Here is a 16,705-nt window from a genome sequence, read left to right as displayed (position 1 = left end):
TCTTTGTAAATATCATTTGTATAACTCTGAGGCAGAAGATAGTCAGGAAGGAGGAAACTCCAGAGGTACCCCAGGGTTAAGATAAAGGATATCCATACAGGACAGAGACCCTGTTCTAAGACTGGTTGTTCCTGCTTTCTGGAAAAGTGCTGAATCATGGTGATTCCTGCACAGAAGATGCTACATGATTCCTGTTTCATTATAATAGCATTATAATAAATCAGCACTGCGGGACCTCCTTCTCCAGTGGACAATCAAGGAAAACCATGGGAGACCACATGTGCAGTAGCTTTAAGTAATACAATGATTTCTACATGCACAGTAAAAACCCACCAAAACTAGCCAGGAAGGATCTGCCCTATAAGAACCGAATCCCTCTGGCCCCTGAGGTCAATCTCTGCTCAGAGTTCTCCCACTCCATGTTCTGTGGAGTGTATTATTGCTTAATAAATCTGCTCTCTCTCTCTCTCTCTGCCTGCTACAACTCTCTGTGTTCAGTTCAATTTTTTGTCTGCGATCACCAAGAACCTGGTTACTTGTGCCCACCTATGACAACTCTAAATGCCCATGGTTTTTGAACTAGAAAGAGAAAAAAATAAAATAACACAAATTGAAAAAGTTAACCATATTGTGCTATAAAGCAAGTTCCAACAAATTTCAATTCAATAAAATTATATAAGGTATGTTTCTTGCTCTCATTGCAGCTAATCTAGCAACCAGTAATAAAACATAACTACAAAGTGCTGATATTTAAAAATTATAAAATATACTTCTACATAACCCACAAGTTATATTACAATTACAGTTAAAAAATAATTTGAAGTGAATGATAATAAAAATAGCACATAAAGAATGGTCTGAGAAAATATATTGATAAATCCACACATTAGGGAGAAAGCATGAAAATTTACAAATTTTGCATCATATTACAACCCTGAAATAATAAATTAAATCCAGAGAAAGTGGAAGAATGGAAATGTGCAAGTGGAGATATCTGGAAGGATATATACTATTTTGTTATTAAATGATTTTTATTGTTATTCTATTACAGTTTTCCATTTTTCCTCTTTGTCCTCCTCCGCCCATCCCACCCCACACAACTCACCCTGTTTAGAAGTGTATATACTATATATAATAGCAGTTATTACCTGTTTGGGTAGGATTTTCAATTACTTTTATTTTTCTTATAATTTAAATAAGCAGCAACAGCAACAAAAAATGCCATCTCAGGTTGGGCTTAAAAAGTACAACGGAAAACATGGCATAACTTAAAAATAATAAATATCTAGTCTGTTTTGGTGTCAACATCAGAGGCCTTTTCTTTGCTCACCCAGCCTGATCTCTTGGCTCAGAGGGACTCCTTTTCCAATTTTCACTTCTTCATGTGCAAATGCAGAGGAAATAAAGAGAAGTCATGTAGATGAGTGGAGAAGCCCTAAGCAGCACAGCAGGAGAGGGAGTTGCCGCAGGGCTTCCTCACTTCAGGGCTTCCTCACAGCCCTGATGCCAAGTAACTAAGAAGCAACACTACTGAGCTGATATACAGTGTGGTGCTTCATAATTCACCTGTGACAATACTGATCGTCTTAAAAACCCTTGTGTACTCGCAGCCATTTTGTATTAAAATTGAGGTATTTGCACTAAAGTTTTCTTCTTCACCGAAACTTCACAGAAAAGTTTTTTTCTTCTTTTGCAACTCCTCTTGGCATTGCCACGGAGTTAATGACTATAAATTTATAGACAGGCACATGGACCCCACACACAAACCCAGAGACCCCAAAGGCACACCCAAGGAGACCCCCAATCCCAGACCCATAGCTAAATAGATTCAAACCCAAGCCACAAACCTCAGAGACAGGACCCAGGTCCACAACCAAGACCCCACAGCCAGACTCCAGAGTTGGAGCTGGACAATGAATCCTAGTTGCCAGATGCCAAACACAGAGGCTGAACCACACCAGTCAGGGCGTAAAATATTCTTAATAGCATTTCTATAAGTGATCTTGAATCAATACTTAAATATGAAATTCATTGTTTGTATAATAAATGGTTTTCATCTCAAACAATAAGTGTGTGACACCATATATTTTGCACTGTGGAAATGTTCCTGCTGGAATCTAGTTTTGGATGCAAATCAGACACTTTGGGTAGTCACGATGCTATTGAGATAAGGAAGGCAGCACAGGCCACTGGATTTAATGAGGGTGTGCAGAAATTTTGTTGAGTCATTTTTAAATGCGTACATATATAACCAACTACTTCTCATCCATTTTTTTATCTACAAAAAGTACTTATAGATAGGTTTATTTTAAGTAAAGGAGAAAACAAATGACACGACATTCCAAATGACATGAAGGAAAAGCAAGTTTCCCCCTCCATGTTGCCCAGGCCCTGGTCCCAATGACTACTCTCTGTGTCTCCTCTCAGCACGTCCTCTGCCTGGGTTTGTTTGTTTTTTTAACATAATTTGTTTTGCAGGATACTTTTCTCACATAATAACATTATTTAGAAGTCATTCTCTGTTAAAATTCTTTAGAACCACCTTACTAGTTTTTATTTCTTTAATGAAATATATTCTCACCCATTTTTAATGTTCTATAATATTTCAGTGTAAGCAAACCATAATTTAACAAATTCTCTTCTACTGAAAACTTTAAAATGATATCTGTTATTATGTGTTGAATAAAATGTATTAAACATACTTCATTTCATACACAGGAAAGCATAACTGGGGGGGTAATTTTTAATGCTTTTCTTTTCATTCATGTATTAATTGGAAAGAGAGAGAGAGAGAGTTAGTCATTCCTCTTATGTACTCATTCATTGGTTGCTTCTTATATGTGCCCTGATTGGAGAATGAACTGACCACCTTGGCATATAGGCAGGACACTCTAACCAACTGACCTACCAAGCCAGGGCTACTAGGAGAAAATTTTGAAAAGTAGAATTTCTGGGTTAGAGGGTATGAGGGTGTTATTTCTGGATGGCTATTCTCAAAATGATCACTGGAGAGTCTGCACCCAAAGGACCCTTCCCTGAGTCTTTCAGAGCAAGGACACTGTACCTGCTTGCTCATCAGCCTCAGACATGTTAGGAGTCCTCTGGATCCCCACATGGGCCACCAAACTATGTTGACCTTAAATATATAGCAGTCAGTTATTTTACCAGCAGATAAGGAGTTTATTCAGAAACAGTAAAAATTTGCAATTTAGGACAAGCAAGCTGTAGCAAAAATCATAAGTAAGCTCCACAAGTAAAGGAGAGGAACATTATTTTACAGGGAAAAAAGAGGAAGTTGGGAGGCGTCATTTCAAATGAAAGTGCAGTGCAAAAAACCCTCAGTTCAGGGTGACGATGGTTTCTTTCTGGCTGAGTTGCTGGGGAGTCGGTTTCTCCTGGGAGCACACAGTACATCTATATGTTGGGGCCTGTGACAGACAATCTTTCCTGTAATTGACCCTGGGTGGTGCTATGTGACAGCACACACGCTGACCCCCAACTCCACTTTAGTGAGGTTTCCTTTATGCAATTTCACAGTAATAATTAGTTGGCTTATTTGCAATCCATGGAAATCAAGTTATATGTATGTGCTCAAAACGAGGTAAGGACCAGAGACAGTCTGTGCACTTAAGAAAGCCGGTAGCAGCTATAATGACCCTACTCTGTGGACCCCTGTCCTCAAACTCGATATCTTATTTTTATGCAAAATACTTGCAGGTTTTCTCAGCACTTAAAAAATTTATTTAGTTTTGTTTTTTTAATTTTTTAAGATTTTATTTATTTATTATTTTTAGAGAGGGAAGGGAGGGAGAAAGAGAGAGAGAGAGAAACATCAATGTGAGGTTGCTGGTGGCTGTGGCCTGCAACCCAGGCATGTGCCCTGACTGGGAATTGAACCTGCAATGCCTGGCTGGCAGCCCACGCTCAATCCACTGAGCTACACCAACCAGGGTTGGTTTTGGTTGGTTTATCTTGTCTTCCTATTTCTGAAATCTTTTTACACCTGACTTACTTAACTATACTTATTACTCATAACACCACTTCTTTGAGATGTGAAATTGTCCCGGTGTGTTTTCCATTATACTTATTATTTTATTTGTTGCGTTTAAATGTTTGAACCGTCTGGGACTTCTTTTGTGTCTGCGAATTGTATGGTCAGAATTTATTGACATCAGTTTCCCGGAATACAGTGCAGTCTTGACCGCGTACTGGTTATGCAGCTCTTATTGAAAGTGGGTTTAATAAGGGAAGGCACGGAGGGCTCTAGACGAAGGTTGGGAATCCCGACCACAATCTGGTGGAACAAAGACACTTTGTCAGATGGCAGGAGGGCGACGTCCACCCTACAGACCTACCTGGCTCGGCGATCCCAGCTCCCAGCTCCCGCGGGTCGGATGTCTCACCACCCGCTGGAAAACTAGCCACGGAAACCGCCACGCCACGGTCCTCGCTGCAGGATGCAGACTGGCGCTCGGGAGACCCAGAGTAACCAATCCCTGCGGGGAGGGGTTGGTCTTCCGCCGGCCAGCCCCCAACCGAGGGGGCTCCCCTCCTTGTCCCGCCCTTTCATCTTCTTCTGGCCGCCCATTGGCGGGCAGGGCCCTGGGATCCCACCGCTGATTGGAGGATTGCTCCCACAAGGCTATCCAGGCAGGAACCTCGCCCCTGGCGCCCTCAGTCCTCCCGAGGGCGGGAAACCCAGGAGCTCACAGAGGACGCTGCACTGAGGTGGGCAGCGCGGTAGGGACCTCGGGAGACTGACCGGTAAGCGGGGAACTTTACCATGCGCAACCCTCAGCCCGAGACCTTCCAAGCCCAGCCCGAGAGACCCCAGATGCCCTCATCCCGAGGGGCCCCAAACCCCTTCAGCACCGAGGGGCTGCGTCCGCTAACCCGGAGGACCCCACGTCTCCTGACCCCCAACGCTCAGACCCCCAAACAGCCTGGGAACCCCAGTTCCCCTCAGCTCGGGGCGCCCTTCCTGCAGCTCACCCGGAAAGACCAAACCTCCCCAAACTCAGAGACCCCGAATGCCGTCGTCCTGGAAACCGACTCAGTGGAGGGGACCCGGAAGCCCCTCGTGAGACGCCCCAACCCCCCTCAGCCGCGGCGGTTTGACCCTCTCCCCCGGGACGCTGAGTGTCCTCCGCCGGGAAGACGCAGATCGTGTCCCGAGGGACCCCGAGCCTCTCAGCCCGAGAGATGGCGGTCTGCCCGACACTGCGCCTGCGCCTCGTGCGGGCTTCTCCGGACCCCGGGGCGCCTCCGGGCCCTTCCCCGGGAGAGGCGCGGTTCCTGCGCCGCCACAGGCCCGCCGGGCCGTGGGGCCCCTCAGACACCAAGGCCCGCAACAAGCGGAGGGAAGGGTGGGAACAGGGTCTGCGGGTGGCTCCGCCCATGCAGCCCCTTCTCCCACAGGGCCCCCACGGCCCCCTCTCCCGGAGCCCTGCCAACCGGGAGATGGGTGTTCCGTCCTCTCAGCGCCTTCTCCTTCCACAGGCGCCTGGGACTCCGGGCTGGGACACCAGGCTTGGACACCATGAACCCTGACCGGGGCCCACAGGAGCGCCCTGAGGGAGAAGCTGGGGGGACGGGGTGGACGTCTCAGGTGAGCTGAGGGGTGGGCGGGGAGCGTGGGGACACCCGGCCCTCAGGGTGACCCTCCCTGTGCGCGTGCAGAGCACTGGTGGGATGGTGGGAGAGACGGGACTTCGTTTCGCAGGGCCAGGGCAGGGAAGGGTCAGGGAAGTGGGAGAAGGCCCAGGGTGCCAGCAGGCCCCCTGCACATACCCCAGAGGACTTAGCCACTCAGGGACCTGGATCTCGACTGAGACCAGGGCTCAGTGCCTGCAGCACAAAGACCACCAAGGCCCTGCCTGCTCCCTGCACCTAGAGGCAGGGAAGGCCCGCCCCACGCGTTCTCACTCGCATCACTGACTTATTGGTGTTTCCACTCTCCTCTCCAGGCCAAAGAAGCTTTGAAAGACACTTCCCTCTACTTCTCCAGGGAGGAGTGGGCAGAGATGGGAGACTGGGAGAAAGGCCAGTACCAGAACGTGAAGAGGAACTTAGACGTGCTCACCAGCCCAGGTAGCACAGGGGCGCTGGGCCCAGGGGCCCAGTGACACGACAGGCTGCTGGGCTGGCTCCGCCTGCAGCTCCCTCCTGCATGGACACTAATTGCAGGGAATTTGCTTCTTGGCGTCAGACCAGGGCTGGTGTTGACGGCGCAGCGCTCACAGCAACTTGCTGTAGACTCTCCCACCCCATCCGAGCCAGTCCCATGGGCTTCCTGGTGCTTGTTCCTCCTCCAAACTCTTTGCTTTCAGGACAAAGGTTTTGTCTCTTTCCAGGTTTCAGGCCCCCTCGACCAGCTTTCATGTGTCACCGCCACAGGCAGGCCACCCAGCTCCAGGAGAGGGACCCTGAGGACTCCGTTGAAGAACGGGCTCCGAGGCAGCAAGGTGAGCATCAGGAGGAGCCAGAGCTGCCCTCCTGACTCGGACCTGGTTTAGGTCAGGCTGCATCTCAGGACATAACCAGGGAACACGGTTTGCTGGTGCAGCGAACAAGCAAGATGCACAACAGTGTATCGTACAGTGAGAGGCTGTTCCTGTAAACTTTCACGTGGGCAACATAATCATAAATATATTCATAGATGCATTAATAAGCAATAAATGTATAAGAACATACAAGTGAATAAGAAATAACTAATTCCAAAAAGAGTTGTCATTGCAAGAGAGGGAGGCAGGTTTGCCTGGTGACGAGTGTCCCAACACCTGGCTGCCCAATGGCCTGCATGGAGACAGATGGGGAACAGTATTAGCCATGGTAATGACAGGAGCTGGGGGAGGGCTTGATCACTGTATGATTTCCTGATGTCGGCCGGGGTGCCGTTCTGTTCAGTATCCTTAGTATTTGGTTGGTGGAATCCATCCACTTTCATGGGTCTGGGGTTGAAACCCAGCTGAAGTCAAGATGTGATCTTTAATGTGACTGGAATTCTGTTTCTGGGGTCAGCGGACTGTGGATGCTGACCAGAGTCCAATGATTAAGGAAGGGCATGGATGGCCACTATGTGCACAGGAGGGAGGATACCAGAGAAAGGAGGCTGGGTGGTCCTGGTGCTCGTAGCTTGGACAAGGACACTTTGAATGAAGAAAACAGGACGGAGAAAGGGCTATGTTGAAGACATGGAGTTTCTGTGCAGTTACTTTTATTACATTTTTGTCAGGAGAGGCCAATTTACTTTTTTAATAAATGTGATAGATGCTTTATGAACATAGGGTAAAGCGTAGATGACACTTTGTCTATTTTTTTAATAATTCTAATGAAATTAGTTGATGGCCCCAGTAGAAGCCTAGGCCTTAATTATACCTCAGAAAACATTTTCCAGTCATCCTGGGATTGTTCTTGGACTACTCTCATTCAGACTTCTGTGTCCCTAATAAGAATCTCCAAGTTTTGGAAACATTTACCAACCTAAACACTGATATCTCATCATCTTTCAGTGATACCTTGTGTGGCCTTCAGAAAGGAACAGAGTAAACACCAGACGGTGAGTATTTCCCAAATCCTGTTGACAACAAAATTTTCCTCATGGATAGAAAGGCAGGTAAGAGTAGGAAAATTCAGAAAGTATCCTAGGAACTGCCACCTTCCTTTCCTGATCTCTTCAACACACTGTCCAACATTACCATCTTTTTTAAAAGATTTTATTTATCAATTTTTTAGAGAGGAAGGAATGGAGGGAGATAGTGAGGGAGAGAAACATGTACGAGACACACATATATATGTTGCTTCTCACATGCCCCCAAGTGGGGGACCTGCTCAACAACCCAGGCATGTGCTCTGACTGGGAAGGGAACTGGTGACCTTTTGGTCTGCAGGCCAGCGCTCAATCTACTGACCAACACTAAGCAGGGCTCATCATTATCTTAATAGTTAACAACTACAGCAACAATAGTAACTACCATTTGTTTCATTCTCACAATGTTTCAGATTTTAAGAATTCTATGTGAATAAACTCAAACATTACAACAACCCGATGAGGTACATACTATAACTGTCACCATTTATGATGAGGGAAGTGAGCTTTTGGAGATAATAGAAATGTTTGACTATATGTCTAAGATTACAGTATCACTGGTAGTGCAGTCCAACCCATAGTTGCTTCTCTAAACAACTTGCAAACTCATTAAAACTTTCATAGTTTTACCCTGGCCACTGTGACTCAGTTGGGTCTCATCCTGCAAAATGAAAGAACACCAGTTTGATTCCTGATCAGGGTGCATGCCTGGGTTGTGGGCCAGGTTCCTGGTTGGGGCCTTTGCGAGAGGCAAGTGACCAGTGTTTCTCTCTCACATCGATGTTTCTCTTCCTCCCCTCCTCTCTCTCAAAAAAACAAAACAAAACAAAATCCTTTTAAAATATTAGAAAAGTAAACTTTCATAGTTTTCTAAAGTTTCCACTGTCTTATCCATGTGTCATTACATCATTCACTGACTGACAGTTTCGACCAAAGTTCTTCTCTGCTATGCTGAAGTGAGAGATGCACAAAGACCCTCTGACTAAGGAAAGTGTACAATGTGCAGGCAGTTTGTACAGTGAATGGTCCCAGATGAAGAAGAATGTAAAATGTCCAGAATCACAGCCTCCCACTCTAATTAAAGAGCATCTCCCACCCCTGAGGAGCTTCAGGTTTGATGATTGAGAAACAACAAATAATAAAATGACTTAAGGACTTCATATAGGTTACACGCTCTTCAGTAGAAACTCATCTGTCTGGAACTGATTTCAAATGCCGTTTCTTGTAGGGTGAAGTAACAGTTTCTTTCTCTGAGTTCCAAGGAGGCTGCTCTAATTCTGTTTACAATCATTTGTTCAGCCTGCCCACATCTGCTTTGTGAGCTCTTTGAGAGGCTGGTCCATACCTGAGTCTTCTCAGAGGTCACAGGCCCAGATCGGGGCCCCTTGGGGCCCCTGAATGTTTGCTGAATGAATGATTTCACAGTTACAAATTAAACTAGAAGATGATCAATGAATGCTGAAGGTAATTTCTGTGAGATTTGAAATATGGAGAGACCTGAGGGGTAAATTGATAGCAGGACTGTAATCTCACATTCACACTGTATTACACAATTCACAGAACACCTTGGTGAGCATTACTTAATGGCACGTTCACTAGAACATTGAAAATTAGGGTGCTATAGATCATGAAACTGAAGACAATTAGCTACTGATACATCCTTATCCAAACATAATTTGTGGGAACCAGCTAATCTAAGTACAAATATTCTTTCTAAGGTATTGCAGATTTTATCACCATTTTATTGTGTAGGTATGTTTCTGCCAACTATTTCTTTATTCTCTTCCCCATATCCTTCACTCTAAATATTATACAGACAGTTGAAAGAAAAGAGCCATAAGGCATGGGTTCTAACCTTGGATTCATTATCCACATTGGCCATTTCCCCTCTAATCATACTCCCTAGGTATTTCCAAAGGTGGAAGTTTTAAAGACACGCATGTAAATTGTTTCCTAAGCCCTAAAAAAATTAAATACATGCTATCTTTTACTATGTGAGTCTTATATTAAAGGCAACATCCAGGATACCATTAAGAAATGAATATAATTTGAAGGAATTGTCAGGAATAGCGAATTTGATGACTGCAAGTGACTCAGAGCATGCCCAGAAACCAGTGTCCCCTCTTGGAGAAGCATGTGCCTTTGCAAAGCGCACTAGACGAAAATCAGGTAAGAGAAAGTAACTTGGAAACTTTAATTCCTCTAAGTCCTATAGAAGGGCTGATAAGTATGACCTAGGTCTGTGGGGAGGACTTTGGATAAGCTTGGATTTAAGCTGGACTAAGCTCAGACTGAAGTTAGCACTGGAACTTTCGGCATTCGTATAAATTCTCTGAGCTCCTGAATGCTAATGTGTAAAGTGGAGATAAGGAAACATCACTCATATATTGTTTGAAAACACTAAATTAAATTTAAAACAATTGACACATGCAACTTGTTCAATAAATCCATCTGTGATAACAGCAACCACACTATTGGTGTTGTGTGCCCAGGCCTTTACTCAATGCCTAACACGTAATGTGCACTCCATAAATATTTTATGAATGATTGAAGATTGTAAAGTTAAAACTGGTCATGGGAAGATCTAGAAACTAAAATTGAATCATTCATTTGTACTTAGTGTGGAGTCTTACTCTTCTGAACCAATAGTTAATGGAGTAAATACCAGAGTATGCAAAAGGATAGGTAGTAATTTGATGGGAGAAGATTGTGTTATCTGACAAAATGGGAACCAACACTCCAGATGCCACCACCCTCACTCACCTGCCCTTCTTCAACTTAGAACTCAGGACAAAGGAGATGGACGTAAAGATGTACAACCTACGAGAAAGAAAGGGCCGTGTGTACCAAGAGGTCACCGAGCCCCAGGATGATGACTACCTTTGTAAGTGACCTTTTGTAAGTGACCTTCACTAAGAAGCATGTGATGATACAATAATTTCATCTAGTCCTTTGGTCCCCAAATCATCCCCTTCCTCTAGTGAGTTGGAGTATATGATTGAGTCTCAATGATGTCAGTGCTGAACTCCCTCTGAAGTTCTTTGTGTCCAAGAACATGCATTATACCTCCCCTAACCCCTGTTGCTCTCGCCTCCAGATTGTGAGAGGTGTCAGAACTTCTTCATCAACAGCTGTGCTGTGCATGGGCCCCCTACATTTGTAAAGGACAGTGCAGTGGACAAGGGGCATCCCCACCGCTCAGCCCTCACCCTGCCCCCTGGGTTGAGAATCGGGCCATCAGGCATCCCTGAGGCTGGGCTTGGAGTGTGGAATGAGGCAGCTGACTTGCCAGTGGGTCTGCACTTTGGCCCTTATGAAGGACACATCACAGAAGATGAAGAGGCAGCCAAGAGCAGATACTCCTGGCTGGTGAGAACTCTTTACCTCTTCCACTGTCCTCTGACTTCCCACATTCCTTCTGAGGCTTGGAGGGACCTCACCTCCTACATGCTAGGTGTGGAGGGGACAATATGGTTAGCTCTGGGTACTGACTAGACTTTACATGAACACAGAGCTCCTGTTTAAGGAGCAGAAGGTAAGCGGGAGCAAAGTGGTGCAGACACAAAGGAGTGGCTCCTCCCTTGTGGGACTCCTGCTCTGATTGGACAGGTAGACTCGGATGTGTAGATGATGAGTAAGAAAAATATGTGGTCACAGCTGACAGTTGAATCCCCATGCAGGCGGAAAGAGCTTTGATGACAGTAGAGTAAAATAATTCTTCTGACTATTACCTTCCCACCAAAAGAATAAAAGGTCTTTAACTTCTTTTCTGAAACACAGATCGCCAAAGGGAGAAACTGCTATGAGTATGTGGATGGAAAGGACAGGTCCTGGGCCAACTGGATGAGGTAAGGTCAACAGGTCTGTGGGTGACAGAGCGGACTCTCATCCCCCACAAGCCCTTATATACATTTTCCTCTCGTCATGCCTCCCTCAGTGCTCTCCCTTAATTATTTTTTCCTCTTTTTCTCCATACAGTGTTCTTTCATATCAGGGGACATTTAGGAAAAAAGTATAGCATATTTCCTCAAAATATAAAGCTAATTGCTAGATACAATGTGGGCACTGGAAAGGACCTTGAAGAACCTAGATTCACCCAGGGACACTGGATTACACTTTTATTTATCAAATGAACATTAATTAAGCACTATATTCCAGTTTAGGTGAAGGAATACATTGCTCAAACAGATCACACAACCCATGTCCTTATGAAGGACTTCTTGCAGACAGACATACAACAATTACTTTTGGAAACATTTAATTGTAATTTCCAAGAAGTGCACAGAGTCAAGATAGCACAAACCAAAGATGGCTTAAACCTGTACAGGCAGCAAATCATCCCAGCCTCACTTCAAACTATAACTAGGCTCTGATCCTGCAGAGGAATGGTCATGGGCCCTTTTCTGAGGGGGGCTCTCTTCTTATCAGGGATAACAGAATGTCAATCAACTACTATTGTTCTCTTTTTTATTTTACTAAGACAAAAAGACCTTCAATTTTCTATGGTGACCTTGGGCAGGCAAGTGAATTGTACCCTAAATAAAGTGTAGGGGGGTTGGAGAAAGGCCTCTCAAGAGAAAATAGACGTGGGCTGAGTACTGGATAATTGGTGAGCTAATTTAGAAGCAGAGCCCTAGATCAAGCACCAGGTTCTGTGGTGTGAGACAACTTGATTTAGAGTTTGGAGCAGCCAGAGATCACGGGATATTATGGCCCATCAGGGTGGAAGTTAAGTCTAGAACTGGGTTTTAGAAAATGGTGTTAGGCAGGATTAGCACTGCAAACAGGACTTGGAGATAGGAATTCACATGACATGCTGACAGATGCTCAGACACTGAACAGAAGGTTCCCCAGGAGCATTAGTGACAATGGGCAACGTCAGAGCCTAAGGGCCTTAAGAATCAGTGAGAAGGACATGGATGTAACAGGTAGTGGGAACTCATTGCTGTGGTTTTCTTTCCCTTCATCTGCCTCAATCCCAGGTATGTGAACTGTGCCCGGCATGATGGAGAGCAGAACCTGGTGGCCTTTCAATACCACAGGCAGATTTTCTACCGAACCCGCCGGGTCATCAGGCCAGGCTGTGAGCTGCTGGTCTGGTGCGGGGATGAGTATGGCCAGGAGCTGGGCAGCAAGTGGGGCAGCAAGTGGAAGAGAGAGCTCGCAGCTTGGAGAGGTGGGCACCACTGTTCTTCAAAACAGAAAGAAAAGAGAGAATTCTCCATAGAAATATTCATGATCCAACTCTTCAGTAGAGTAAAATCCACTCTAAAGTCAGTAAAGTTCAACTCAGATGCTTCAGAAATTCACAATTCATTCCTATGAATGCAAAATTTTTATAGTTTTTATTTTTAAAATACTTCTTCAACAAAATACACAATTGCATTATAGTTCTGAAAGACTGAGAGGCAAAAAAAAAAAGTTTTCAAGCACTAACCAGTTCTCTCACCAAGGCAGTTTTTCTGACACTTTTATAGCTGTTTCTTCTTAATTTTCCTCCATATTATAAACAAAACATTTTTGTTTATAGGCATTCATTATTTAAAGATTTTTCCCTGGCTGGTGTGGCTCAGAGGGTTGAGCGCCAGCCTGTGAACCAAAAGGCTGCCAGATTGATTCCCAGTTGGGAAACATGCCTGGATATTGAGCCAGGTTCCCAGTATGGGTCACATGAGAGGCAACCATACAGTGATATTTCTCTCCCTCTCCTTCCCTCCTTTCCCCCTTTTCTGAAAATAAATCCATAAATGAAATATTTTAAACCAAGGTTTTGTTTGTTTTTACAGAGAGTGGAAAGGAGGGAGAAAGAAAAATCAATGCAAGGGGAACTAATTGGTTGCCTATGGCATGCCCCCAACTGGCCCACAACTCTGGCATGTGCCCTGACTGGGAATCACACTTGTAACCGTTTAGTTTTCAGACAACACCCAACACACCAAGCCACGCCATTCATGCAGGACACATTCCTTCATTATTTCAGTGAATTGTCAGGTGACATCCTACTCTGTGGTGCACAGAGTCCTAAGACCTGGAAATACAGATTAACATGAGGATGAGAATCACTGCTCTGGAGGAGCTGACCAATAAAGGAGGGAAATGCAGGCCCACGTGCTTGCATGTGCATAACACTACACAGCAGTTAGTGCTTTGGAGAAAACTAATCCAGGACAACTGCCTATAATCCAGGGATCAGTGTGAGGGGAGGTACGCTGTGGCAGGTGGTCCAGGAAGGGCTCTCTCAGGAGATAACATTTACAAAAATACTTGCAGACAGAGGATCCCAGGCAGAGGGAGCAAGTATTGCAGGGAGAAAAGAGGTGCGGCGTTGAATTGGCTGAGGGTCACTCAGGTCTCAGTCTCAGCACAGAGGGTAAGAACAGAGTTCAGATAGATGCTTAGCAGCCCGTAAATGCAGTGCTGATGACCCGAGTTGAGACACTGGGGACTTGCCTGACTGCAAGTGTGCAGTCTTCAGCTGTAGAGTGGTGTGTTCTCTGTTCTGATTATGGTTTGTTAATTTTTAGAAAATAAACTCCAGTGGGGAATCCCTTCAGAGATTATTACTTCATCTCCAAGTGAGAGAGCATGGTACATTGGCCAGAGAGGAACAGGAGTCAAGCATGTAAGACGTGTGGTTGGAGAAATATTTTGAAACAGGACTTCTTATGATATTTGAAATGGACTAACACTGAATGAAATGATGCACAAATATTTGGTGTGAGGCCAGAGGAATGACTTTGTTTAAAGATTTTGTTTATTCACTTTTAGAGAGGAAGAAAAAGAAAGACAGGGAAACATCAATGCATGGTTGCCTCTCACATGCCCCCTACTGGGGACCTGACCCACAGCCCAGTCATGTACCCTGACTGGGAATCTAACCTGTGAGTCCTTGCTTCACAGAGAGGCACTCAATCCACTGAGCCACACTAGCAAGGGCAGGAAAGACATTTTATTTTATAGTTTTGAAAAACTGAAAGAGAAGCAATTCCTTGTTTTCCTCTTTCACATAACTTAGAGGACACCTGTAGTTGGGAAAAGTCACTACAGTTCAGAGAATGAAATTGCCTCTCCTGCTACTCGAAAGTCCCTATTCTGAGCAATATTAGCAAATACCCTTGATGTGGGCTTTGTGGATTTCTGAAGAAGATGCACTGCATAAAAATAAGAGAAAATAGACCAAGAGTGCACTCTCTGTGGGAGACGGAGCTTGCATTGTCACCACAGTAAAAAGGATTCATGGGGCAGGTCTTACCAGGAAACAAGTTGTGTGGCCCAGGCATTCTCATAAACATGTGCCCTGACCAAACCTTTCTCTTTCAGCAGAACCAAAGCCAGAGATTCACCCATGCCCCTCCTGCTCTTTGGCCTTCTCCAGTCAGAAGTTCCTCAGCCAACATGTGAAACTCAGTCATCCCTCTCAGATTCTCCCGGGAACATCTGCCAGAAAACACCTTCAAGCAGAGGAACCCTGTCCAGAGGATCAGAATCAGCAGCACCAGCATACTCATACACACAGCTGGAATGATAAAACTGAAGGTCCAGAGATCAAAGAAAGGTCCAAACCTTTGCTTAAAAGGATCAGTCAGAGGAGAATCTCAAGACCCTTTTCCCAAACTTTCAAAGAACAAATGAGGAACTCTAGTGAGCATCAGAGAATGATGGAGGAAGAGCCCAACAGATGCCAGAAAGAGAGTCCAGAGGACACAGGCAAGGTATTTGCAAAACTAGGAATGTCAAGAATTGTAACGATCAAGTATGGAGGGTTTGGGCAAGGCTTCAGTGATGGGTCACATCTCACCACACAGCAGAGGACACACTCTGGGGAGAAGCCCTATATTTGTAGGGAATGTGGGCAAGGCTTTACACGGAAGTCACATCTCATCACACACCAGAGGATACACTCTGGGGAGAAGCCCTATGTTTGCAGAGAGTGTAGGAGAGGCTTTACACGCAAGTCATGTCTCACCGGACACCAGAGGATACACTCTGGGGAGAAGCCCTATGTTTGCAAGGAATGTGGGCGAAGCTTTGCACAGAAGTCAGTTCTCATCACACACCAGAGGACACACTCTGGGGAGAAGCCCTATGTTTGCAGGGAATGCGGGCGAAGCTTTGCACTGAAGTCATATCTCATCAGACACCAGAGGACACACTCTGGGGAAAAGCCCTATGTTTGCAGGAAATGTGGGCGATGCTTTACACAGAAATCAAGTCTCATCACACACCAGAGGATACACTCTGGGGAGAAGCCCTATATTTGCAGGGAGTGTGGGCGAGGCTTTACACAGAAGTCACATCTCATCACACATCAGAGGACACACTCTGGGGAGAAGCCCTATGTTTGCAGAGAGTGTGGGCAAGGCTTTACAAGCAAGTCAAGTCTCATCACACACCAGAGGACACACTCAGGGGAGAAGCCGTATGTTTGCAGAGAGTGTGGGCAAGGATTTACACACAAGTCATGTCTCATCACACACCAGAGGACACACTCAGGGGAGAAGCCCTATGTTTGCAGGGAGTGTGGGCGAGGCTTTACACAGAAGTCACATCTCATCAGACACCAGAGAACACACTCTGGGGAGAAGCCCTATGTTTGCAGGGAGTGTGGGCGAGGATTTACACACAAGCCAGCTCTCATCACACACCAGAGAACACACTCTGGGGAGAAGCCCTATGTTTGCAGGGAGTGTGGGCGAGGATTTACACAGAAGCCACATCTCATCACACACCAGAGGATACACTCTGGGGAGAAGCCCTATGTTTGCAGGGAGTGCGGGAGAGGCTTTACACAGAAGTCACAACTCATCACACACCAGAGGACACACTCTGGGGAGAAACCCTATGTTTACAGGTGGGGTGAGTGAGTCATTGGCATTCAGTCACATATCAATAGCCAGAGGAAGTCTACAGCCCCTTATACTCCCCAAGATTGTAATTAGTATAGAAGCAACTGGTTAAAACAACCCTCCAGTTTCATGATAAGAAATGAGATGGACAAACAGTGATATGGGGATGTCAGCACCAATCTTGTTCATGGATTTTTAAGTTCCTATTCTGAAACATTTTATCTCCATAGACATATGAAGCCCAATATCTCATTCTCCCCATCACTAAAAG

General features: G+C 45.4%; 1 protein-coding gene across 1 annotated transcript; it reads left to right on the top strand.

The window, feature by feature from the left end:
- The first annotated feature begins 4,689 nt into the window (after positions 1 to 4,689).
- Positions 4,690 to 16,452, top strand: LOC123826663 (histone-lysine N-methyltransferase PRDM9-like). Its single transcript, XM_045850695.1, has 11 exons — positions 4,690 to 4,764; positions 5,500 to 5,608; positions 5,967 to 6,090; positions 6,354 to 6,464; positions 7,512 to 7,558; positions 9,601 to 9,757; positions 10,371 to 10,472; positions 10,686 to 10,957; positions 11,369 to 11,436; positions 12,571 to 12,764; positions 14,912 to 16,452. The coding sequence occupies exons 2-11, from the start codon at positions 5,540 to 5,542 to the stop codon at positions 16,450 to 16,452; spliced, it is 2,685 nt and encodes an 894-aa protein (XP_045706651.1). The 5' UTR covers positions 4,690 to 4,764; positions 5,500 to 5,539.
- Positions 16,453 to 16,705: the final 253 nt, after the last annotated feature.

The sequence above is a fragment of the Phyllostomus hastatus genome, unplaced genomic scaffold, assembly GCF_019186645.2.
Source record: "Phyllostomus hastatus isolate PE091 unplaced genomic scaffold, TTU_PhHast_1.1 phas_contig_840, whole genome shotgun sequence".
NCBI lineage: Eukaryota > Metazoa > Chordata > Mammalia > Chiroptera > Phyllostomidae > Phyllostomus > Phyllostomus hastatus.
The sequence above is the reverse complement of the archived record's forward strand: the minus strand, read 5'-3'. Positions and strand labels throughout refer to the sequence as shown.

Coding starts and splice junctions, on each gene's coding strand:
- LOC123826663 (XM_045850695.1), top strand. CDS start 5,540: ATGAACCCTGACCGGGGCCCACAGGAGCGCCCTGAGGGAGAAGCTGGG. Junction 5,609..5,966: donor GGACGGGGTGGACGTCTCAG/GTGAGCTGAGGG, acceptor TCTCCTCTCCAG/GCCAAAGAAGCTTTGAAAGA. Junction 6,091..6,353: donor AGACGTGCTCACCAGCCCAG/GTAGCACAGGGG, acceptor GTCTCTTTCCAG/GTTTCAGGCCCCCTCGACCA.